Below are 18,356 nucleotides of genomic sequence, written 5' to 3'. Positions count from 1 at the left end.
TGGTGCTGCACAAGGTTGTGTCTAAGCAAAGAAAATTCGTCTTTTTGGTCATAGTTAAGTCTCTTTAATACTGAGTAACTGCTGCTACTACCATTAGGAATAGTACAAAACATGCTTCTTGATGAATAGGAAATTCAAAATGACTATGTAACACTAGTAATACAAGCAAGACATAATTCCATTTTATGTCTATTAAAGACTATTTACATATCAGATACATAAAATATTCCACTTTGTCAAATGCTATAACAAAAGATCATATTTTCCAACAAACTATACATATAATGTTTTAGTGAATTTTTGGATAATAATATGGGGAATGAAAGTTGTATATAAATACGCAAAATAAATAGCAGTTGGTTTTGTTGAAAGACTCATCCAGCATTACCATATTGCTAAATTTAAGTGCCTTTATCATACTGCTTTTCATTCCCTTACCAACGCTAGCAAATTACCATCAATTTGATTCTCGTTTAGGGAACCATTTAGGTAGAATATACTCAGCCAATGACCAATATAAAACAAAGTCTGTGATAGAAAGGTTAAAGGATCTAAGATTATTAATCAAAATAAGAGACTTAAGAAAATAAATTTAAATAAACAAGCTGTCTCTTTTCAACCCTGTATATTGAATTTTACAGTCATAGAATACATGGGAGTGGGCCTGAAACAGACCCTACAGGAATAATTAAAAGGATTTACAAAGTTATTTTAGAAGGCCAGAAATGTAGAAGACAGTAAATGGTAGCTCTATTATTTGAGCTGTTCAGTGCTACGTTGAGCAAGTGTAAGGCAGAACACTTCCAGATTTTTCTTGAATATAAATAATTTAGTTTGTATCCTGTGTGTTACAGTTTGCAGGTGTTTTCATAGTCATGGATACATTTTTGTTGTCCTATTGCTCCTCAGATATAACATTCATTGTGTAGTGATAGATTAGTAGCAATAGGTGAATGCTAAGTAGACGTTTCTTTAACAATAATAAATGAAACCCTCAGCAGGTGGCAGTTTGGGGCAGGAAAGCCTTTTTTGGCAAGATCTGAATGGTATTGCTGATTCTTCATCCTGATCTGCAGAATTTACAATGTAGCTAAGGTTTGGGGGTAGGGGGTTTTGTTGTGGTTTTTTTTTTTTTTTTTTGGTTGGTTGGTTTGGGTTTTGTGTGGGGTTTTCTTTTTGCTGTTTTTATGTTGTAGGTTTTTTTTTTTGTTGTTTGTTTGTTTTTTGTTTTTTGTTTTTTTTTTTTTAAGAAATGTAGTTACCAAGGCAATTTTGAACTGAAAATGAAAGGCATATGTTTCTGCTATTTAAAAACCATTGAATTGGGCTTCTTGGACAAAGAGTGGTTGGGGTTTTTTTCCTTGCATCTTATTTAAAATAAAGATAAAAATGTAAAATATACTATAAAGCATTATATGTTATTGATACCCTGATTTGCTAAATAGAAAGCAGTTAGTTTTAAAGCATTTTTGCTGTAACAAGCCATCAGTACATTAGTTGTACTGTCAGTTATGTTTTAAAATAGTTCATTTTTCTTCAGTAAATGTTACATGGAAAGTCAAAAAGAATGGTTTGAAAAATCAGTTTAAAAAGTATTCCTGTAGCAGACCTAAGCATTGTTTCCTACTCCATTCTTTTTGTGGATGATGCTATAAATGAAATACCTTGCTTAAACATAACCACAACCCAGATGTAAGAAAACTTAAGTGCTACGTTATATGTTCTTTGAAATAATCAAACTACACTTAGCACAAAAAAAGCTTCAATGGATAGAAGTAACTGTATTTACACATAGTCCTTCAGGTTGTAACCAGCGTTGCTCTCCTGCTCGGTGGATGGGAAGTGGTGCTGCTTTGGAGGGTAAATCCATGCTCCTTGCTGCTTTTTAAGACAGGAAGTGCAGAAAATCACACCTGCGATAAGCAGAAACCCTGCTGAAATGAATCCTGTGTAAACTGCTCCTCCTGGTTCATGTTTACTGCTCTCTGGAATGGTCTGGTCCAGAAAATTTGAAATAATTTCTCTCGTGTACCAGGATGTTGGTACTAATCCAAAGATTCCTGCAAGAATGAAGCAGACTCCTCCAGCAAAACAAGCGTGACTTTTGCTGTCAGTGTCCCCTCCCAACTTTGTGCATTTCATTCCAACTGTGGTGATGCAGATCCCAAAGGCTGATAGGATACAAGACAGTACCATGGTGGTCCGTGCAGCCTGGATGTAGACAGGGAGAGAGAGAACGGAGTATTTCAGGGTACAGCTAAACATCCCGGTGCTGTACCATGTGCAGTCCATCCAAAGTCCTTGCATCTGTGTGATAGCTGTTATAATATTTGAACCAACATCTGCATTTACCTTCCAGTTTGGTAGCAGGGTGGCTGTGATATCTCCAAAAACACCAAACAAAGCCAGAATGAAAGCAAAGAACTGCAGACTTGCTGATGCCATGATGATTGTCTGCTGTCACCTTTTGTCTGCCTGTTTCTCTTTTGTAAATGAAAGTAACTGGTTGGTAGCTTCGTAGCCAAGGCTGTAGCCCTCTGTGTAATAGGGAGGAAGGGAGAGGGGGGAGAAGTGCGAGTGGGAAAGAAAAAGAAATCAGCAAACAAAAAACCCCTTGCATTTGAAATTAGAGCTATCTGAATGAATATCTGAACATGACCCTGCAGCAGATGAGAGCAGCTGAGCAGCTGTACACAAGGTACTTGAACATAAATGATGGCAAATGGACAGTGTTTTAGAACTGCTTGTAGGAAGGAGATGCTGTCCTTTCATACATGATTGCAAGCCATCAAGAAAAACTTTTATTTTACTGGGGTTATTTTTGGTAATGGTATATAGATTGCAGGCTTACTAGACAAATATACATTGTAAATGGAACATTAGAAATTTTCAGATTAGAAGTCATTATGGGAAAATACTGTGGTAGAACATATATTGTACTCTTCTGGTATATTCTTTAAGTGTGTTGATGGCTATAGTCAGCTCCTGCTGACTATTTTATAACAATGAACATTGTTAATATTCTCTTTTGTAAAGGTAACCCTTTATTTCAGTTATTTAAGTATTTACTTTTTTTGTTTAATAACCTGTGAAGTTTCCTGAATTTGAGGGAGAATAAGATTTATTTTTTGCAGTATTTTCACAATTAAGTCACATGACTTTTCTAAATAATTTTATTTTCAGTCAATGATTCTCAGTCTTTGACTTCAAGCAGCAGTACTGAGCAAGTCACGAGAGTGAAAGTGATCTGTGATAATGATCTGCTTTTGTCTATAAAATGAAACACAGTTTTTAACAGTGATATGGAACAGCTCAGTTGTGTAAGTGCATTTTCTTTTTATCAGTCAGTCACCTGTCTGGAATAATTTGCAAATTTGCCATGAAGCAGCAGTTTAATGAATTCTTTAAAAAGCCTCTCTGCTATTCTTACATAAAGAGTCAAATTTTATTTGACCAAGGAGAACATTTTAGGCAGTACAGTAACTGTGCACCTGGGAAGACACAACTGTTGCTGTTGCATCAGCTAGACTGTTGGGATAGTGGGTGAAAAACAACGGTTTGAAACCTCTGTGACAAGGATTAAAATCGGTGTCCTGCCTTTTGAGTGGGACTGTATAATTGGCAGGTTTTGTATTTTATCAGAGTGACAGAGAAGGGGCGGTCCTCAGTCTGGATTATGCTTTCTAAGACATTCTATCTAAATATGAACAATATTATTAAAATCAGTATTTAGCATTATAACTTTTTGGAAAAGCCATAACAATAGGGAATAAAGTTGAAATAAGTGGAACACAAAATATGTGTAGCATTGTACTCTTACTTCAATTCATTATGCGTAAGACAACAAGATTTTGATCAATGTGTATTCTGTCAATCTTTAGTTACATTATATAACAAATAATCCTCTAATTTATTATTGAACTTAGTTCAGGTTATTGTTCGAGCATGTGCTAACTCTGTCCATCATATATATATATATATAAATATATATATACAAAATGCTTATGGTTAAAGTGAGAATATTAACAGCTACTCATTTTTAAAGATCTTATTTCAAAGACCTGTGTATTTCCAATCCCCTTCCGTTTGTTCAGACTCTGAAGAGTTGCTCTGGCTTATAGATATAATTTGCTGTATCAGGCCCATTGGAAAGATGGCTTTACTTCCTTTTGCAGAAGGAACTGACATGTCTGGATAGCTCAAAACTCATTCAGAAGCATATTCTGGAACAGCTAAATAGGATCTCGAGTTAGACTTTTTCATTGCTTCCTTTTTAAAATTTCAGCATATACAAACATGCAAACATAAATGCAAACCACTGCAAATGCTAGTCATACATTACATTTTATGGGATGAACCAAATTAAAGGCATAATAAATGCAAGTATAAGCACTGCAAGTGTAATAAAAAATACAGTTGTGTTTCATTCCTGTTTGGGTAGCACTTACTGCTGGACGTGAGATCTGAGATGTTTTCTTCACTGCAGATGTCCTGGAAAAATGGTCTCTCTTGAATGGAACTATCCCTTCTCATATAAAACTTCATTGGCATGTATTAACAAAATTTCTTGGAATGTTGTTTTTTTTTTTTCTCTTCTCTGCAGCAAGTGCATTACTGCTGTTTGTTCGCTCTCTTAGTTCCATCTACCCGAGAATAAAGGAGTACTTTGTTTAATGAGTTTTGTTTGACAAACACTCAGTAACGGAAAGCGAAGAGATTATGGAGAAAAACACATGGAGGTCCTTAGTCCTAAATACATAATGATTTCCAGGTTCTATGACAAAAACTGTGAACAGTGATTAAAAGGAGTAAAATCTTGAGAATCCAGAAACTCCATGGATTTATGGAATTTGGAGGGGAGGGGGTGAGGGCGAGGGGGAAGGGTAAGTTTCGTTTAAGTTGAACTGAGAGCCAGAGCCAGAGGGTTTTGGTTTTTGTCCGTTGTTGGGTTTTTTCCCATCACAGATAATCTTATTAAGAGTTTAAATTTCCTATGAAAGAACTATGCAATTTATTTTAATTTGTAATTGGAACAGCAGGACATTTCTATTCAACTGCAGCTTTTGCTTATCTCTTTTTGATAGCCTTAGCCTTCTATAGGTCGTCCTATAACTTGTTACCTTTGTATGAGTTTGAATACATGAATGAAGGAATGCTACTAATAAGGCTTATATGGTAACTGCAACACGTTGGAGAAGTGGCCTTGAGAAGTTGGTGTGTGAAATCAAGAAGTTAGGGGAAAAGTCTCGCTGTTTGCAGCGATGCTATGCCTATATAGGTTTTGCACCTGACTTGTGATTTTCTGTAATCCTGTTGGTGAGCCTGGTGCGAATGGAGTTAGGTTATTGGAAAGCTGTTCTTACACAAGAATTAGATTATTGCTATTAGTGCAGTGGCACAGTTATTTTCTGCTGGAAGTGAACCAAAATGAAACCCTCATAGTGGAACAAGATTGCTACAAGATACACGTATCTAGTGTTAGACCTAACATTTGTCTGCAGTACAGTAACAGATAAAATGCTGGTACTGAACACCTGGTTGGTGAAAGTGCTGGCTTAGAACTATCGTAGTAGGATCTCAAGCAGTCTGTTTTAATTAAGTTGATATATGTTCTGCTTAGATTTCAGTTTCCTATGAGTAAATTACAGCTTGAGAAAGGGTATGTGGGTTTGCTTTTAATACAGCTGTTTTGCAGGATACATGTATTGCCCATCACGGGACCTTTATTGTCAACAAATAGTAAAAATTGTCTCATTTAAGCTTATTCTGATTTAAAGTGTTGATTTCATCAGCAAGGCAGCAGTCTTCTCTGAATTAAATTGTACTGTCATGTGTTCCTCCTACCCTACCAGAACATACACCTTAATTGTACAGATACAATAAAACAGCAAGGGGTGAATAGTTGCTGTAGTATTGACAGTTCAGGATATATCAGTTGGATAATTTTCATATTCATTATTTTGTATGAATAGAGTATTATTTTGTAAATATTTCTAACATACTTGGGGTGAAAAACAAAAGTGTTACTAATAAAATTATCAGCAAAGTAACTTGTATATTTTAAGTGCTCATGTGCACTCTAGAGGCTTTCATAATTCTACTCTCTATTTTATGCATATCAAAAAGGTTAGGGAAAAATAGCATGTATAATTTTATAGGAGTGGCCAATTACAAGTGAAAAGCTTTCCCCTGTATCTGTTGCTATAGTAACCAGGCAGCTTTCCTGGGGTCCAAAGAAAACAGTGTCTATAATGGAACAAATGCTGAGAAGTGCTGTGTTTTGTTCCAGAAGCAGAAATTATTGCCCACTGGCCTTGAGATTGCAGATGGAGCTATTTTTCTCTTAAACTGTACACTGCATGTACATTGTGCTTTTTCTTTTCCTTCAGAAGTTTTTGTTAAAGATGCAGCTCCAACTCCCAAAGAGCCCTTGTATCTTACAAGCAGTTCTGCAAAATTGAGGTGACTAGGAGATGCCAAATTTTCTCTGGTGGTTTTCTTATCCCTAATTTTTGAGAGAAATACCTTGTTTTATTTCTAGACAAAAATGTAGATAAACGTATGCATGTGTAAATAAGCCTTAGTATTTCCGTACAAGGAGCTGGTTGGTTGTGTGAAGTATGTATTTGCCCTGTTCAAAAAGATAAACTTTTCTGGCAGTGTAAACACAAGTTTTTGCTGCATTCCTGTGGTCTTCCTGACATGTAGCAGCAACCTGTGGGAAAGGTAGAAGCTGTCAACAGTTAAGAAATTCAGAAACTACTTTTGAAAATACTTTTATGCACATTTCACTGAAGATTCCATATGTCAAGTTTCCTTTCTCACCTCATTTTTAAATAAGTTCTTTTGTCTTTACATTTTAGTAATTTAAGTATTTTTTCTCTCTTATTCTTAAATCTACCTTCCAGAAAAGGTGGAAAAGTAGAGAAAAAACACTGTCTCTAACATATACTTGAGATCAGCAGTGCTAATACTGGAAACTTGCTGTGTTTTTTTCTCACTAGCAGTGTTAATCAGCATTTTCTTTCTCTAGCCCATATTTTCATTCAGCTTTGTAAGTTCTGTCTACATGAAGAATTTAAGTTGTTTGAATTCCATCATTTCTGTTGAAAGAAAATACAGTACCTCTGCTGCTGTAGCAGTTGTGCTAGATAGCTGTACTTGTCAGCCGAGCTGTTGTCACTGAAAGTACAACATGGATGGATGGCACCTTTGTGCCAGAAGAATGTGACCACATCAGAGGTTACTGCAATTTAATTAATTTTGAAAGACCCCATAAATGTAGAGCAGTTTTGGTTAAAGCAGTAGAAAAAAACCTCTCTTTTTTTGAAGTACTTACTCTCTTGCTATGTGTTTTCTCAAACAATTGGTACACTGGGAGTGTGCTTAGAACAGAAGCTGTTCTTTGGCCTGAGTGTATCTTTTATTTCAGTCAGCACTAGCACATCTTCAGTTTAATGTCATGTAGAATCTGTTCTATGAATGCCAATATTGACTTTCAGACTTTTTAAAAACATGGATGATTGTCCATCGTATTAGCAGACTTTTTTAGTAAGAGACTGAATATTTTTAAAAGTCTGGCACTTAAAAGTTCTGTAGTGATTCAGTATCAGTACTTTTATAAATTGCACAAATCTTCATTTTGCTTTTCCAGAGAAATTTTTCATTTTTATTGGTGTTAATATCTAGTTTGGAAGGCTGTTTTATTCGATGTTGTGCAGAACTGGAGTTTTAGTCCAGCCTGTATTTTTTAATATGGGAGTCTGAATTTAGGGCATTTCTGTACAATACAGTATCTCTATAATTATATGACATATTTTGTGGGTTTTATATGTATAGATGTATACATTGAAGGGAGGATATTATTTCATTCTGTTTTCAGACACAGGGAAAGTGACCTTTCTGTGAACCAAGCTGATTTTAGAACTATAAAATAAAAGAAGTTTGAAAAAAAACCTCTGTAGAGTCATTCAAATATGATTTGGATGAACTGTGATACAGTGTAAATACAGAGTTGTATGGTCACATAAACTGAATGCAAACTAATTTCTACCTACCATTCCTTTAAATAGACTAGGATTTTTAAATCTTAGTATGTTGAAAAGTAATTCCTTGTCTTAGATTTTAGAAAAGCCCTAGAGCAACAGAAAACATATAGGGAATGGGTTTGATTTCTAATTATAATACCAATTTTCTCCAGCTGCCCTTCAGCCTGTATATCAAATATTGTTTAATTTGTGTATCATGTCAGAATTGTCTTGTGGAGGGATCTGAAGAAAGAAGTGCTAATTACTTTCAGATTACATGGAAGTTGTTCTAGATGGAGGAAGTGCCATGGGGAAAAAAGTACTAAGTGCTAATGGAATATGAGCTAATTGGAAATATGGACAACTAAGACTAAAAATCTGTAGGGCCTTGAAAGTTAAGCTAAATCCTTATATTCAAATACTATGACATTAGTCACTGCACAGCTATGTTACCTGTCACAATAATGTCTTCCTATGTTCTGCCTGTTTCCTGATGTCTAGCTGGTTAACTTTGAAATAATGTGTCTCAGAGGAATATATCTACTCAAATTTATCTTTCTCTTCCGTATAGGTGGATGTGGCTGTGGTGCATTTCACTCCATTGGTTCAACCAAAGATAGAGCAGCCATTCAAGCTAGTAGAAAAAGTGGTTCAAAGTGTTTTTCAGTTTAGAAGAAAATACTGCTTCCGTGGAATTGCGTAAGGATCTTTAATGAAAAAATCTCAGATTATGTTTTTGTAAATATGTCAGCTACTAAATCAGCTGAGATACAGTTGTAGCTATGCATTTGATTTTATTCCTCCCATTTTAAATTTGTTATCATCAAGTCAGAATTTGTGTTCATCAAATCTTTCCATTTCAGAATGATTTCTGGAGACTAAAGTATGAGATGAATCTCTTTCTGCTGTAATTATACAATAATTACTGTGCATTTTTGTTAGTGCGGTTGAAGTTGTTAAAATTACTGGGATAAATTGGTGATCTTGACAACAGTTTGTATGTCACAGAAACAAAAAAAACCCACCAACCACAAAAGCTGCAGCATTTGTTGGTTGAGTTAAAAAAATTAAAGTATCAAAATTCAGAACCAAAGATGGCAGTGGGAGGAAGGGAGGACGTCATCTGTGGGAAATTTTACTTATTTGGGGTTATAATGTCAAAAGGTCAAATTCTTGTTTCTGTGCTTGCCCTTGTATGGAGTTCTTACTGACTCTTTAAAAATCCCCATGTCTTACTGAGGGAATTTACCAGGTTCTGTGAGAAACCTGCAGTCTGTTTGCCAGGGATCCTGTTAAAACTCCAGCATAGCCACGGGTCTGACCCGGTATGGGAAAAACCCAGCATTCAGCAGTGTAGAGTGTGTGACAGAGCTTCTGTTAGGACTAGAGGCATGCTGCTGCAGCTTGGGCTAGCTGAATTTTGCTGGGCATTGTTTTGGCCCTGATGCAGTCTGGAGTGATGGTGAATGCTGCTTTACTGACCTACAAACCTTTTATGTCACTGTTTTAAAGGTGAACATAGAATTTTGCCTCTAGTTTTGCTTTGTTTTTTTTCTTTGAGGCAGTGAATGCCATTGATGGCTGGTATGCAGACATCAGATCTAAACTGTGTTAAAGTTTGAGTATGCATTTGGAGGTGGTTAGAAAAAGAGGTATCCGAACTCTAGATTGATTTGTATTTGATTTACAGGGTGGTAGTGGGTTTTTTGTGTGACAGAATGGTTTCAGTTGACAATGTAAGCAGAAGGCGTGTGTAGTCAGCATATATGCAGAATATTTTTGCCAAAGTTTAAAAAAAGCCTCAACTGTTGTCTAATCTCAAATTGCTTAACAAATCCTCTACATTCTTTTGAGACAAGGAGGGGGAATCCTGAACTTTTGGAAGTCACATATCCCCTAGCAGCTTATCATACTTTAGCCCCAGTGTGAGGCTGAGAAATAAAATCCTCTTATTCTTTAGGTGATCTGAAAAAAAATAGCAAATTTTGGTCTATTATATAAAAACAAGGTAATAGAATCAGTTTACATTTGTTTGTAAATTCTGAGAGCTGAAAGACATGGCATATAAGATTAAGCTATTAGGTCCATGAAGAAAAATATTGTAGTTTCAGTTGCTGTTCATGGACATTTATAAGGTGGTTCACAGTCTGTATATAGAAGGTGATTAAACATTTTTGGCTCCAGGTACATCTTCTAACTACCAAATCAAAGGAGAGAATAACTTAAGGAGGGATATAAAAATATGGATTCAAGGTTAAGGATCCATTTTAACTTTCCTGACCTAGATGCTGAACTAATGGGGACATTTTTGACCAAAGCCTGAAGTAACACATACTTTAAACCATGTTGTTCCCAGAAGTTCCCTCCTCTTGTTATTTTAAACCTTTTCTTAACTTTGTATTCTGTCTGCCCACCAAGAGCCAACTATCACTTGCTTATACAAAGCCTTCTGACTCCTGCAAAACACAGCTGAGGCTGTGGGGGTGCTACTGTATTAGATGCACAGCGTTTTTAGGTCTCATTAAAATTTAGGGAACTTGGGAGGTGCTAATGCATCTGGCCACAGAGTAAATATGTATGTTTCCATTTGCTTAGATAATGAGCTATATTAAGAGTGCCAGAGCTAAACTATTGATATACTTAATAGTAAACCTGTATTACGTGAATTCCCAAGAGGATCCTGTTATTCAGTAGGGAAACTGAATTGTCTGGCTGAATTGTTTGAATTTGCCTTCTTCCCACACCTTTTAGGACCTTGTTTCCTGAAAGTGGACGTTTGAAAAGAACAGAACAGCTGATGATGACAGCAAATGTTGATCCAACTCTGCGTCCTTTTCAGCTCTCCATGTCACAGTTTAGAAATCTGTGCAATACATACAGGAAAATGTGTGATGAAGACCCAAGCCTTTTTGTGTACAATTACAGAGAAGAACTAAGGCTAAAGAAGAAGATGGGGAACTTACTTAAAAATACCAGTCAGCCTGAACAGTCTGAACAGGAAAATCAGCTGTAATTGCAGCAGACCGATTTTTTTTTATTAGTTTTAACTCCTTGATCTAGAGGTGTTGATTCAGTAAGAGGTTTATATATTCCTCCATCTGTACAGGTATGGAAGAACTACTTTTGAGAAAGTGGTGGAGAGAGAGGGATTTCCCATTTTATTTATTCATACCATTCAGCTGAAGACAAAAGTGAAAAGACAGTCCAGTTACAAGGTCTCTGGAGGTTCTCTTTACTTCACAGGAATGGCTAGAACACATACCAAGAACAAGGTATGGTGTGAGATATGTAATTAAGTTGGGATATTTCTGAAATAATTGTTTTGTATGACTGAAAGTGCATTATTGAAACGTAAGAAAAAATGTTTTTCATACTTCAGCATGTAAGACGGTGTCTGGGTTTTTGTGCTCTTTTTATCCTGGAACATCCTACTGTGCAGAGTAATTTAAAAAACAAAAGCCAGAACTCTAGTATAAATATACTCGGGTGACTGGCTTAAAGGAGGATAAAGTGCACAGATTGCCTCAAGGTCTGCTAATACTCTCATTTATGCAAACGCAAAGAATTTGGGATTTAAAGCTCCAACTAGAGAAAAGCAGCATGATAAAAAGAAAACAGGGCTAATACTTATTTGTCTTTTACTGTACAGGCTGGTAGAGAAAATAAAAAATACAATGACATAAAAGATTACAGGCCAAGCTTTGTTTTTATATTTACACATATGTATAAAGTATAAACAGCATCTTGAAACTTACAAAAATGAAATTTCTGCACTATTGTGCACTAAAACACATTAAAATAACTTAATTCTGCTTTAAATAAAGCAAAAATGAAAACCAAAGAAATAAAATGCCCAAGGTATTGAAAAATTCATTTTGCAATGCTACTCACTAGCACCTGTTCCACATTACTTAAAATACTAACAAGGCCATCATTCCCCTCCCCAATAACACTACATCCTCTTAATAACTGCTTGAAAGGGATGAACTAATTTACAGACCTTGGCCAACTTAATGTATTTTTGTTCCACAATAAATTAAAATAACTTAAGAATCCTTTACAGCTGTTTTTGTGGAAAAAATGTATTAGTGCACAAAATCAGATAGTAGTTTTCCTGCAGCTTCCATGAATTTACTAGTTTTAAAGCAAAATAAGTTTGTTGAATTTTATGTGGACTTCAAATGCATATTTTAAATATAGTGCTTAGAAAGCTAGGATTTTCCATGCCTCTCCACAGCTTCATAAAAACAGTCCTCATTAACTACAGATGTTAAACTCTGTACGCTAAATTCTCTCTCTAAAATAGAGTTCAGATCCAGGTTTGCAGCATCAGAGCGACTGTCAAGGGACTGGTGACATTCTTGCATTGCCATTAGAGTTCCTCTGTTACGCTTTGTGCTGTTTACTTTTCTCTTCACTGGGCAGAAATGGCCACGCACCAGCTTTGGATGGTCTGTCTCGAAGCTATCTCCTTCCTCATTTTCAGGAGCCTGATCCCGTTCAGAGTCAGTACTCGGTTCCTCGGAAATCTTCAGCCGCTGGAACTGTATTTCAATGTCTTTCGTAGGGCTGCCCTTCTTCAGGCTCTGATAGTCATCATCATCATCATCACTGAGAATATCAGATTCTTTGACAAGAACGTTGGAGAAGTCAGAGGCACAGCTCTGTACGTGTTTATCGGGAGATGAATTTTTGGGCTCCTGTATGCTCTCGGTGGTGTGGCAGCTGCTGCTCTGCGTACTGCTGCTCAGGCTGCACTCATCGGAGTCCTGGAAGGTGCCCTTCCCCGAGTCACCGTTCCACTCACTACTGGATGAGCTCTTCAGTAGCTTCAAGGACCTCGTGGAAGCTGTGCAGAGGAAAAAGACGGGTTTATTTTTTCAGCAAAACATCAGCTGGTTATACTGTTTGTCGCAATAGCCCACTTATAATTACAGTGTACGTAGTCTCATTTGACAATCATCCCAGGTCAGATGTGCCAGCATTCTGGTACGGACAGTGCAATCCCATGTCAGAGTTTTCATGCCACCTACCCCAGGGCTATATGCTTGCCTTCATATGTAATATATACAACATCCTCCAAAAATTGTACTAATGATTTACACACATCTGCAGGAAATCCAGACTGATTCAGGCACCTCAAGCACTGGAAGGCCAGCTTGTGGGCAAAAGTTGAACTGTCCCAGGTCCCGTGATGTTAAGGGGATTTTACAGGCAACTGATCAGATGGAGAAATACTACTCATTTAACTAAAATGTCTGAAGCTTGTACTTAATTAGGGTATCTGCTGGGATGCAGATTTAGTGCATTGAAAGAAGCAAGACCCCTGCCTTTTGCCAATTGTTTCCGTGTTAAATGTTATTAGGGCTGAGTTACTGGAGGGAACCCAGAGGAAAAAAACACTAATACTGCATGCCAAAGGGAGCCTGTTTCTTCCCGGCAAAATTAATTTGGGTCTTATTATGTCTTCCCTTGAGAGCTAATGACACATCACTGGGGGGGGGTGGGATGGGAAGCTTGCATATCTCCTCTAGCCCTTGTCATGCACTGAGTTGTGGAGAAACTCTACCACCTCCCCAGAACAAAAACAAAACGGGATTTGTGGGTCTGGCATGTGACACACTACAGTCCTGGTAATAGTTGCAAACCTGCCAGTGCTGGAGTCCAGACTTCATTTTTTGACTTTGACATGTTTCTTACCCAGTTTGGCTGTTGCAGGTACACGGTTCTTGAGTGGGACAAGCCGATCTTTACATGTTTTCTCCAGTGGTAGTTCACATTTTATGTGACGTCTGAAGTTCTCACGCAAAATAGAGCGGATCACCTTGACAATGTTAGTCTTGTTCTCACAGTCACTGTTTAAGAAAGTTTAAGAAAACAGATAACCTAACTTTCCCCTCTAAAGTTAGACATTATCGGGATTAAATCTGCCTGCCTTCTTTCTGCTGATGTGCTTTAATGCAGTGATTTTTCTTCAGTAGCTTGCTTTAGTAGTGGTTTTGCAGCTAACATCTTTATGTGTTATTATTATACTTTATGCAGTTAAACACTGGCATAGTGCCTGGATTCATAGAGTGAGAACTGCACTAGAAGTGCTGATGCAAAGGTCACGCAGGGGAAAGTTTTTATTTTTTTAATTCCATTAATCTGATTTGTCAAATACAACCTCCATGGAAAGCTTACCTGCTGCACAACTGAAAAATTGTTTCTGGCCTGCCTTCTAGTTCTGACTTTGTGTGAATCAGTTCCCAGATAGAGCTGTTCTCTGTTCCTGTGCATAGAAGGAAACGTTATTTTTGTATATACCTCACAAAATCTTCAGCATTAGAAAGACCACTGTAAAGCTCCCTCCACTCCTGAAGGCACTGTTAGCATAGCCATGGGTAGATCCACAGATGTCACCCGAGATGGAACCCAAAGGAAGGTCCCCTGAACTCTCTGGTTGCAGCAGCCTAGTGCTGCCTTTGAAGACTTCTCTCTTGGAGAGTTGCTTTCCCCATTCTTCTTGCTTCTCACTGCCTCCCAGCCTTAAAAGGCCTTCTCCCAGGTGCACAAAGCCTTTATTTGCTCTAAACACCTAGTGACACTTCACAGAATATACAAACCTGAATAGGATCGTAAAGATCAACCCAAAGGGAAAATAAAACCACAGCCCTCTACTACCACAAATTACACAGTCAGCTTTCCCACATTTGGAAAAACACCAGGGTTGGTGCACACACAGCGTAAGGGCATCACCAGGACGCCAACCATGTTGAATCACCTTCCTGTTCATGGTATCTTTTCATTGGGGATTTCTATTCTGTCATTCCTTCACACCATGTTGCAACTACCTGAAGTCACAGAAGAAGCCAACATATCAAATGAAGAAAGTCCGTTAATGTATCAAGCCTGTACCCCCTGAGTGTAGAGGCAACAGTAGGTATTATTTTCTCTACACCTGCCTGTTTCCAGAGGCTCTGGAAAGACATACGGAAGAAACAGTATTACAGAATCCCAGAAGAACGTTCAATCCTAAAGTATTCACTGCGAGGGAATTACCTGCTGTGTTCCCCAGTCGAACCTGAAGAGCAGATAAAGGAATCAGCCAACGAAATTTAAATGGATCCAAGTCACCGTAATTATGTGCAGCACGAACATTAGTGGGCTGCAGAAAGACAAAAAACAAGGATATTTCTAAGAAATAAAAATAAAAAAAGTGGGTTTTTTTGTGTTACTCTGAAAAGACCTGCGTCTGAAGAGAAACTAAATTCATTAGTCTCCCTTCAGTATGCTAATATGTGTCTGTAAATGTAGTTGAAATGGTGATAGACACAACCTTTGGAATTTGTAATTGCTTCAACTTTTAAAAGCACTTGTTCTTAATGGATAAAAATAATACTTTGCATATAAGTACTACTAGGGAACAAGCTTCCCATGAAGAAACCCATAGACTGTTGATTAGCAGAATACATTAATCGTGTATATGCTGCTGCTAATATATAGCTCCTCCATCTGTTGTATTAAGCATGGTGCAGTCCTTCACCACTGGTACTCCAGATGTACAACTTGCTACTTGACATCAGCATTCAGGTTTTGTATAATGGGACCAGAGGAAGTTATGTTTAGAATGCCCCTTCTCCTTTCCTTCCAGGGTGATCAAGGGTCTGTCAACAGGTCTTTAACCTACATGCTGTGTTAAGGTAGGCCATCGTAAACACCATCTGCAAGAATTAATGATTCCTACATGGCAACGTTTCATATTCCACCTGACAGAACTAGCATTGGGGTTCACACAGAGAAGATGCCTCTGCTTACTAAATAACAAAAACCATTAACTGCTACACAGATACTGAGCACTTGTTTGAGCTGTGATAGCTGGAATTCCAGCCCAGCGAGGGAAGCTGGTATTCCACTGCAGTCACTCCCCCTTCACCGGTATGGTCCATCTCATGCTGCAGTAGGATCCTGTGTGTAAACACCCACCACCTCCACTAATACCACACTTACCATTTTCTTTTTCAGTTTGTAGTTCTCCTTATACACCAGTATTACAGCCCTCTTAAAAACTACAAAAGAAGAAGGAAAACTGTTAATTACAGGTGTAATATTCAATGAAAATATTATCTTGGAGAAGCTGATTATTGTTTTCATGGGAATGTGAAAGATGAGATAAGCAAACTGATTTGAAAAGCACCTGCCCTGTATCAAGATGACAACTGGGTTTTTCATTCTACGCTTATTCATGCAATGGCAGTATTTTTTCCCCATATTTTGTTCTGAATGTTTAGGATGAAGCCATTCTGTACGTTTATTCTGAAACTACCAGCAACCTGTCTCATGTAAGTCTTCACATAAATAAATACAGCAGATGTAGGTTACGTGTAAAGGTTCAGATTTGCTTTTTGTAATCGGTGTAGGTGAAGGGCCTATAGCAAGAGTGTGCTGTGAAAAAGGACGCTAAGTCTGTTCTTCCCGCAGTTCAGCACTTGTTTAGCTGGAAACTCAAATATCTTAATTCCTACTGTTCCACCTGCAGGAATTCTCTGGCTTCCACAACATCCGACTGGAGTTACCTAATCTTTCAGCCTCCAGGGAGACAGGGACATGTCCTCTCTCATCTGTAAGAAGGAATAGAAACACGGGGCATTGAAGCTGCAGGTGAACCAGGGGATGGCTCTACAGAGCAGTTCTGAATCCCAGATGGGACTCTAGGGCAGCATAGCTCTGTCCTTGCTCCTGCATCCGTGTTTCCTTCTAGCAGAGTAGGAGAGAGGGGCACTGGTATGCAGTTGAGTCTCATCCTGACGTGAAGCTGGGATGTGGCCATCGCAAGCACTGCATTAACCCCTGAGCTTGGCAGTTGCCTGCAGTTCCACATATTAGGTGCATTTTCTAAGCTGCCCACATAGGGTCTGAAGTGAGAATACAATTCAGTTTCCCAAGTGGCAGATGAGCAGTCTGAGCTAAGCATCAGGCCAGACTCCTTTCATTGATATGTGTCCTGCTGGGAAGTGTCTGGCATGCATGGATCACCGAGAAGCTCATCCAAGGAACCTGGCAGGTTGTTCCTCTTTGTTCTTCTCTTAGAAGCATCCCCCCCCCCTAACCTGTCATGCTTCCCAGGGAAGGAGTGCACGAGAACCCCGAGAAAGAGAAACTTGTCAACCTGGAGTGGTTCTGCACGTACTTATCCAATGACATCTTAAAGAAATATTGTTTTAAAGAAATGGACAATTACCCAAGATGCTTCACTGGAAGATTTAATTACCTAGGTAATCATTAAATGATTAATCATATATATACTAGTAAATAAAACTCTTGTTTGTATGCTAACACTTCCATTTTTCAGGTTAAAATACTCTGGATGGGGATTTTGATGCAGTAGCTGTAAAGCAAAAATTAGCTTGAATTCACAAGAGTAGAATAAATCATGATTTTCCTACCAGCCTCCTTTGAAAGCTTGGTTTAGCGGATTGTTCTAAAGAGAATATTGCCTTTTGAAAATCACTGATTTCCATAGTTTACCTATAGGCAGCTGAGGCTGGCGGACAGAGCAAGCAGCAACAGCAAACAAACAAATGGAAACTTTTCTCATATTAGGAAATACGACTACGTATTTTTTCAGATATAAGTCTACCCTAGATATCACATGGCTCCAGGGAAAGGAGATGGTGGCTTTCATCTTGTGAGGAGTTTTAATGTGGTAATCTTTAGATTGGAAAGAGCAGAGAGTCATTAGGGAAGATACTTACCAAACACTGTAAGTTCAAGGTCTTTTCTTGCTTTGCCCAGCGATGGGAAGGGATTCAGCCAGGAAACTGTAGAATGCATCAGAAGTTCTCCCATTGAAAGCTCTGTCACCTGTATTAAATTATAACAGTGGATAATATAACTAGATAGTATAAATGTACACATCAGGGCTGCGATCCACATATGTAAATCATTAACGAGTACAGATCAATAACTTCTAGGATCTATGTTTTCTGTATTTACCCTATGTACAGATAGAAAGGCAGAGAGATACACACTACAGCAGCAAAAGTGTGAGTAACCCCTTTTAAAATAGGTAACAGCTATAAAAAGCAATAGCCCCTAAGTTATGGAAGCTGGAGAGAAGTTCTTATTATTAATAACTTCGAAGAGTATTAAGTTGGTCTGATCATCTGTCACTTACATATAGCCAGTTGTGAACTGGCTGATTTATTAGCTGTAAGTATCTTTAATTTCTATAAAGTAATTAGTATTAATGACACTGCCAATGGCAGAATTAATGAAGGTCTTGTTCTCTGAGACTTCTTTCTTTTGTGGGACACAACATAACACTGTGAAGAATCTCCCAGGCTGTCA

At 37.8% G+C, this 18,356-nt stretch overlaps 3 protein-coding genes across 17 annotated transcripts in view; 1 reads left to right on the top strand and 2 right to left on the bottom strand.

Annotated features, from left to right (window-relative positions):
* Positions 1 to 11,714, top strand: part of TFB1M (transcription factor B1, mitochondrial) — a 30,044-nt gene extending 18,330 nt beyond the window's left edge. For all 6 annotated transcript variants that reach the window (XM_042795777.1, XM_042795780.1, XM_042795781.1 and 3 more), the window contains exons 7-8: positions 8,599 to 8,726; positions 10,779 to 11,714. In XM_042795777.1, coding sequence (XP_042651711.1) covers positions 8,599 to 8,726; positions 10,779 to 11,040 — 390 coding nt within the window. In that variant the 3' untranslated portion in view covers positions 11,041 to 11,714. The remainder of the gene's footprint in view (positions 1 to 8,598; positions 8,727 to 10,778) is intronic.
* CLDN20 (claudin 20) lies at positions 1,429 to 3,036 on the bottom strand. Its single transcript, XM_009962285.3, has one exon. The coding sequence runs from the start codon at positions 2,443 to 2,445 to the stop codon at positions 1,786 to 1,788; it is 660 nt and encodes a 219-aa protein (XP_009960587.1). The 5' UTR covers positions 2,446 to 3,036; the 3' UTR covers positions 1,429 to 1,785.
* TIAM2 (TIAM Rac1 associated GEF 2) overlaps positions 11,163 to 18,356 on the bottom strand; it is a 174,945-nt gene continuing 167,751 nt past the window's right edge. For all 10 annotated transcript variants that reach the window (XM_042795773.1, XM_042795771.1, XM_042795775.1 and 7 more), the window contains 6 exons: positions 17,762 to 17,870; positions 16,017 to 16,075; positions 15,069 to 15,174; positions 14,211 to 14,298; positions 13,728 to 13,882; positions 11,163 to 12,876 (listed from right to left, as the gene is read on the bottom strand). In XM_042795773.1, coding sequence (XP_042651707.1) covers positions 12,239 to 12,876; positions 13,728 to 13,882; positions 14,211 to 14,298; positions 15,069 to 15,174; positions 16,017 to 16,075; positions 17,762 to 17,870 — 1,155 coding nt within the window. In that variant the 3' untranslated portion in view covers positions 11,163 to 12,238. The remainder of the gene's footprint in view (positions 12,877 to 13,727; positions 13,883 to 14,210; positions 14,299 to 15,068; positions 15,175 to 16,016; positions 16,076 to 17,761; positions 17,871 to 18,356) is intronic.

Source organism: Tyto alba, unplaced genomic scaffold (assembly GCF_018691265.1).
Source record: "Tyto alba isolate M040663 unplaced genomic scaffold, T.alba_DEE_v4.0 Super-Scaffold_22, whole genome shotgun sequence".
NCBI classification, from domain to species: Eukaryota; Metazoa; Chordata; class Aves; order Strigiformes; family Tytonidae; genus Tyto; species Tyto alba.
This window is presented reverse-complemented; position numbering and strand designations above follow the sequence as displayed.